At 55.3% G+C, this 6,643-nt stretch overlaps 1 protein-coding gene across 1 annotated transcript; it reads right to left on the minus strand.

The window, feature by feature from the left end:
• Nucleotides 1-3,509: 3,509 nt before the first annotated feature.
• On the minus strand, nt 3,510-5,662 carry EN2 (engrailed homeobox 2). The gene is made up of 2 exons (XM_031616090.2): nt 5,101-5,662; nt 3,510-3,826 (listed from the first exon to the last, which is right to left on the minus strand). The coding sequence occupies exons 1-2, from the start codon at nt 5,660-5,662 to the stop codon at nt 3,510-3,512; spliced, it is 879 nt and encodes a 292-aa protein (XP_031471950.2).
• Nucleotides 5,663-6,643: the final 981 nt, after the last annotated feature.

The raw sequence follows: 6,643 nt of genomic DNA on the forward strand, positions 1-6,643 counted from the left end.
TATCCCTAACCCTATCCCTATCCCTAACCCTGTCCCTTTCCCTGTCCCTGTCCTTATCCCTGTCCCTATCTCCGTCCCTGTCTGTTTTTCCCTTGCCCCGCCGCTGTCGGGCTTTAGGAACAGCTCAGCTGATTGATGGTTTTTTCCTGCTCTGGCAACGTGGCGTCTCTTTGCTAAAAATGGCAGGAGGCGGCTGGGGCGGCAGCTATTTCTGTTAAATTAATTTTCAATTTTAAATTAACGAGGGCTAATTTCGTTGGGCCGTCCTTCCCCAACCAGCAGGGAGCCGCTGATCGGCCGGGGGGAGCGCTGCCCGGAGCGGCACAAACCCGACTATGGGGAGAACGGGTCGGTATCCCGGAGCTGTGCCTCTCCCCGTAAAACTCGCCCCCAAAATCTCGAGGGCAGCTACTGAGTGCAGCCAGCACGTCCGTGCTCTGCTCCGAGCTGCACGCTTCGCTTCTCTCGGATATTTTGCTAAACATTCAGGCTGTCGCCACCAGAAGACGAAGCGCTTGGATAAGTTTCCATACTCTTTTTTTTTGTTGTTTGTTTTGGTTTGGGTTTTTTTTTTTTTTTTAACCTAAAATTGAGCGCATTTCCCTGCCTGCACAGCTGCGTTCTGCTCCCGCTGCGCTCGCTGCGGGTGAGGACAGGTGGGAGCTCTGCCCGTGGCACACGGAGGGCTGAGTGCCTTCCTCCAAAATCCCCCTGTAAGCACCTCGGGGCCGCCTCGTCCCGTCCCGACTCGCAGAAGGCTTTCAGTGCCGGCCGCCCCCTCCGCCCTCCCTTCGGTTGGGAGCCCACCGTTCGCATGGCGGAGCTCCTGGAAGGCACACGCAAACCCGAAAAGCCGCAAAAACAGCGCTGGGACTTCAAGAGGTCCCCGCATCCCGTCCCTTGGAGCGCTGCACGCTGCGAGCCCCTCGTACGGGAGGGGGTCGCCCAAAGAGGCTCCAAAAAAGGAAGACGAGGATAAATAACGAGAAATTCAGACGTATTTCGGAACGTATTTCGTACGGCAGCTCCGAGCCGGGCTCTGCCCGCTGCCCCCTCCCCTACGAGGTCGGGCTCCGTGTGCTCTCCCTCCCGTCGCACAGCCCCGTTCCTGCGCTCCGGGGACATTCCCGAAGTCCCTTCCCCAGCGCTGAGCATTAAGTCTGCAAAAGGCGAAACCTGTTGCAGGGACGTGAGGTTCCAACTCTTTTTTTTTTCTTTTCCGTTTGCAGATCCTTTTTATTAAGCCCGATGATGACGGCGACGGTTTTTACCCGACGGCTCGTCGCCGTTCGCCCCCTCCTTCGGCTCCAAACGAATCCTCCAAACTTTTTTCTCCATCCCCAGCTCCAGGGGCCGCTCCCGACCGCTTCTCCCTCTTCCACCGCCTCGGAACGGATCCCGGGCGGAGGAACCGCGGAGCTCCGCACTGCGGTGTCCGCTGCGCATCCGGAGCGCCGCACGGAGACACGCAGCCTTGGAAGTGTCCCCTACAGCTTAGCGACACGTTTTAGGAGGTCATCACCATCATCATCAAGTGATTTTTTTTTCTCTCTCTCTCGTTATTATTGTTATTTTTTTATTGAACGCAAATCCTCGAGAATTGAGACACAAAAAAACGCGGGGAGAACGTTCACAGTTTTTCTTTTTTTTTTTTTTTTGTCTCTTTTTTTTGTTGTTGTTGTTGTAGAGCACAGTTGTAAATAGAAACATTCATATTTCATAAGATTATAAATATTTGATAATGCAATTGTAAAATGCACGCGGTTTATAAACTGGGACCAAAAAGAAAAAAAAAATCACAAAAAAAAAAAAAAAAGAAGAAGAAACCAACAGAAACTCTTTGCTTTCCTGTTAAAAAGGCGATGCCACCGACTCCTGTCTCCTAAGCAGCTGATGATTATTCACAGACTTTAAAATTACAGCTTACAGCGGGATTCTTTCCTTTAAGTTTACACTACTATGTACAACGTGTGTCTATCAGGGCTGCAAAATAAAGAAGGTTTAAGGCAAAGCGAGAAAGGTCCCCCCATCAAAACCCAGCGCCGCAGAGCAGCGCGTCCCACGCAGCTCCGGTTCTCCCCACTCGTGTCACAGCAGCCCCCCCCCCCCCCAAACCCCCCCCACAAGGCCCAGGGACAGCGGCACGAAGCGCTCCGGCTCTTGGGGAACAACGCGGTGCCCGTGCCAAGGGGGGGGAGGGGAGGCGACATGGGGACACCCTCAGGTGTCAGAGGCCGGGGATGGGAAGAAAGGATGGAGGGGTTTGGAATGGGGGGGGGGGAGGGAAACCAAAAATACCACTTTTTTTCTTTCCTCCCCCCCCCCCTCCCTTCTTCTTTTATTTTATTATTTTTTTTTTTCCTTGGCAAAATGCTCCCGAACTCGTTGGGAAGGCAGAAGCGGGTGCTGCGCCTCTCCAAGCCCCGGGTGGAGGAGGAGGAGGGGGGGGGGTGATACATTATGGGGAGGGGAGCCCAAAGTCGCCCTTAAGTTGGGTGTATATTTTTGGGAGGAGGGGGGGGGGGGAGGGGGTGAAACCCTTCCCCGTGTCCCGGGCAGCACCGGCACAGGGGGCGCCGCTGGGTGAGGGGCTGAGATGTCTTTCTTTATCCTTACACATAGATAGAATTAGCTTTTTAAATCATAATCTCTACGTCCGTCTCTAAAGTCAGCCCCAGACACGCACAGAGCCTTAAAAGAAAAAATAAAACTGAAAAGAAAAAAAAAAAAAAAGAAAAAAAGGAAAAAAAGAAATGAAAGAAAAGAAGAAAACTTTAAAAATAATAAGAAGAAAATGAAAAGGGGAAGGGAGGGGGGGAAGGGGGGGGAAACAAAAAGGTAAAACTCGTGGAACAAATAGGAGAACTATTTATTCGGTTCACAGTCGTGTGAAATGCAGCAATAAAAATCTTTGGACTTCAGCAAAAGTTGTTTTTAATTATTATTATTATGATTTTGAATTTCAAAAAAGAAAAAAACCCAAACAAACAGCGTCCAATGTCCATTCAAACAGTGCTTAAGTCTATAAAAAATAACAGAACTTAAGCATTAAAAAAAACCAAACCAAACCAACAACATAAAGACAGCATCTAAAAAATCTCCATTCAACCAAAAAAAAAAAAAAAAAAAAAAAGCGATTAGAAGAAAAACAGCAAAGCCCCAAAGCAAAAGGAAAGCAAAACGCTGAAACCAACAGCGATCCGAAAAAGAAAAAAAAGAAAAAAAAAAAAAGAAATACTTTATAATCTGATATCTCGTATTTTTACACCACCTTACCTGTAAATTATATATACATAGAATATTGCAGAATTATATCTAATACACAATATTTTCGCTATGAATGCTGGTATAATCTTTATACACTGGCCCTTTTTTTTTTTTTTTTTTTTTTCCTCTTTCTTCTTCTTCCTTTTTTCCTTTTTTTAACCTTTTTTAATTAAATTATTGCATCGTATAAACTTCGCCCCCTCCCCTCCCCTTTCCCCCTTTCCTCCCCCCTCCCCCCCCGGCTATTCGCTGTCCGACTTGCCGTCTTTCGCCGTGGTGGAGTGGTTGTAGAGCCCCTGGGCCATGAGATGAACCGCCAGCGAGTTCTTGCTGCCCGTCGCCTTCTTGATCTTGGCTCTCTTGTTCTGGAACCAGATCTTGATCTGGGACTCGTTGAGTCCGAGCTCCTGGGCCAAGCTCTGCCGTCGCTGCTCCGTCAGGTAGCGGTTCGTCTGGAACTCGGCCTTGAGTCTCTGCAGCTGCTCGGCCGTGAAGGCGGTGCGGGGCCGCTTGTCCTCCTTGTTGGGGTTCTTCTTCTTTGGTTTGCGGGAGCGGGGACCTACGGCCGGGCGAAACGAGAGCACCGACAGCGCACCGCCCCGACCCCCCCCCGGCCCCGCTCAGCATCCCGAGCTGGAAGGGGCCCGGCGGGATCAGCCCGTACCTCCCCCTCTTTCCCCAACAACGTTTCTTTTGACCGTATTTCAGAATTAACCTCCGCCTTCTTTACTTCTTATAAAATACCCTCGGTACCGATAGATACAGACGGATACGAAAGATGAAGCTCGGCCCACCGCTCCTCTCGCGGCCCGGTTCGCTCCCCGACCCACAAACGCTGCTCTCCGCCCGGGCCGAGCCATTGTGCGGATGAATGTTAATTAAATATTAACAAAGGAGAGCACCGGAGAACAATGGGGTAAATTCCAGCTCGGCCCGGAATATTACCTCGGTGCGAAAAAGAGTTTTGTTTTCAACCTCAACCAACTCCTTCCCAACTCTCCTTCCGATCCTCCTTCGGTCGTTCCGCTCTCGGAGCGACCACCGCTTTGTCACAGCCCCGTTCCGGAGCTCTGGCCCCGCTCGAAGCTCCCCATGCTCTTCCCCAGCGATCTCAGCTCCTTTTTGAGCTATGCTCTCTCGGAACGGCCGGGACCGCTCTCTCCCTGCGGCATCACACGGACGTGTCAGCCCGGAGAGTTTTGGTTTGGTTTTTAAATATATATACATATATTTAACTCTGTTGTTGTTGTTGTTTTGGAGGGAGGAGGGATAAATTCAGGGTTTTCCCCCGAGCACCGACCGTGGCCCAGAAGTTCCCCAGCTCTCGGAGATCTCTCCCGGCCCCCATAGAACAGTATGTGTGTGTGGGGGGGGAATTAAAAGAAAGGAAGGATGCGGCGGTCGCTCCGGGGCCTCTTTAAGAGAAATAAAATCCTCGGGGTTGCGGGGGGGGGGGGGGGGCGGTAAAAATAAATAAATCAAAGCAAGGTCGGGGGAAAGGGGGGAGGGGATGGGAGCACCCACGTCCCCAAAGATCAGCCCGGGGAGTCGAGGGGGGGAGAAGCAGGGAAGGTCCGAAGTGGATTTTTCCCCGTTCTCGGCCCAAACCCTGCGGCCGGGGGGATGCTTCGCTGCCGCCCCGCTCCTCGGCTCCGAGCTGCGGACGGGGATGGAGGGATCCCCTCTCCTCTCGGCCCCGCTCCTCCTTTTCTCCTCGTGTTTTCAGCTCCCACAAAAGCAAACGGGCGAATCGGGGCCGGGGGATTTTTTTTCCTGCCTCCCTCCCGGACCGCGGCGGAACCCAATTCGTGGCTGCTAGGAAGCAGCTCTTACCTGAAGACGGTCGGTCCGAGTACCGCGTGCAGTACACCCAAGCGGGCCAAAGCATGGGTTGATTCCCGGCGTTGGAGCCGGCCTGGGAGCTATCCGAGTCCGAGCTCACCGACAGCTCCGCGCCGCTCAGCCCCCTCGCTTTCAGGGCCGCCTCCAGAGCCGCGGGGTCTCCCCCCTTCTTGGCCGCTCCGTGCAGGGCCAGAGCGGCGGGGCCGCCCTCCCCTCGGCCCGGCGATCCCCCCCCGCCGCCTCCTCCTCCTCCTCCTCCGCCGGGCACCGGAGCTCCGGGAGCGGGCGCGGCGGCCGCGGGGCTCCTCCTGCTCTCCGCTCCGGGCCTTCGGGGTTCTCCGGCGGTTCCTCCCGCTTCCTTCCTCCGACCGAACTCGGGCCTCAGGATGTTGTCGATGAAGAAGTTGGTGATGCGGTGAGGGTGCGGGTGGGGATGCGGGGGATCGCCGGGTGGCAGCAGCAGAGCCCGACGCCCTCCGCCGGGTTCCGCGTCCCCGCCGGACTCCTGCGGTTCGGCCGCCTCCTCCCGGGGGCTGCGGCCGCCCTCCTCCATCGTGCGCGGCCCCGCAGCGGCTCCTGCCCGCCCCGCCGAGCGCTGCCTGGGGGCGGCTGCCGCGGTCGTTCGGTCCTTATTTTAATTTTTTTTTTTTAATATATAGATCGATATATATATATATATTTCTATATACACACGCACAGGTGTCTATTGGTTTGCGCTTCTTCTGGCCGCGCCCGGCATTCAAAATCCAGAGTTCGTCCAAAAAAAAAAAAATTATTAATAATAATAATAAAATAAAAATTAAAAAAACAAAAATCGTAATTAATTACGGTTGTTTTGAAATAACGCCACGGAGACGCAGAAGGCAGCAGCCGAAGCTCCACGAGTTCCAACTTTGCAAAAATGCGCGCACCGCTCCGCTCCTCCCGCCGCCGCCGCTCGCCGCGTCCCGCGGCCGCCGCCGCCGCGCTTCATCCGCCGCAAAAAATAAAATAAACAATTAAAAATAACGGGGGTTATAAATATTTCAAAAAAAAAATGCGGCCGCCGTCGGGGTGGGGGTAGAAGGAAGAGAAGGAGGAGGGACCCCCGCAGCCGGCGCTCCCCGCGGGGCTCCGGCCGCGCCTCGCCCCGCGCCCGCACATGCGGGGGCCGCCGAGGGTCCGAGGCGGAGGAAAAGAAAGACAGGGGGGGTCCGGGGATTCGGGGGAGGGAGGGGGGGGTTCGGGGTGGGGGGGGGCGCCTCCCGCCCGCCCGCGCTGCCCCGGGGCCGGCGGCTGCTGCCCGCCCCGCGCTGCCGCCACCGCCGCGCCCGGCCACTCGCGGCCCGGCTTGTTGTCCTCCGGTTTTAACGGGGCCCCGCCGGTGACGTCGCCGACCCGGGTTCCTCGACACGTGCCTCGGGCCAATGGCAGAGCCACCGCCGACACACGTGGTGCGGAGCGGCCCGGTAAGTGACAGCCGAGCGGCCCCTCCCCGCCGGCCCCCGAGGGGTGGGGGGTGCCCCGGGGGTGGGTGGGTTCCGCCGCCTTCCCC

This window comes from Phasianus colchicus, chromosome 6, assembly GCF_987193195.1.
Source record: "Phasianus colchicus chromosome 6, bPhaCol1.hap1.1, whole genome shotgun sequence".
NCBI classification, from domain to species: domain Eukaryota; kingdom Metazoa; phylum Chordata; class Aves; order Galliformes; family Phasianidae; genus Phasianus; species Phasianus colchicus.

Coding starts and splice junctions, on each gene's coding strand:
- EN2 (XM_031616090.2), bottom strand. CDS start 5,662: ATGGAGGAGGGCGGCCGCAGCCCCCGGGAGGAGGCGGCCGAACCGCAG. Junction 3,827..5,100: donor CTCGGACCGACCGTCTTCAG/GTAAGAGCTGCT, acceptor GCCCGGCCGTAG/GTCCCCGCTCCCGCAAACCA.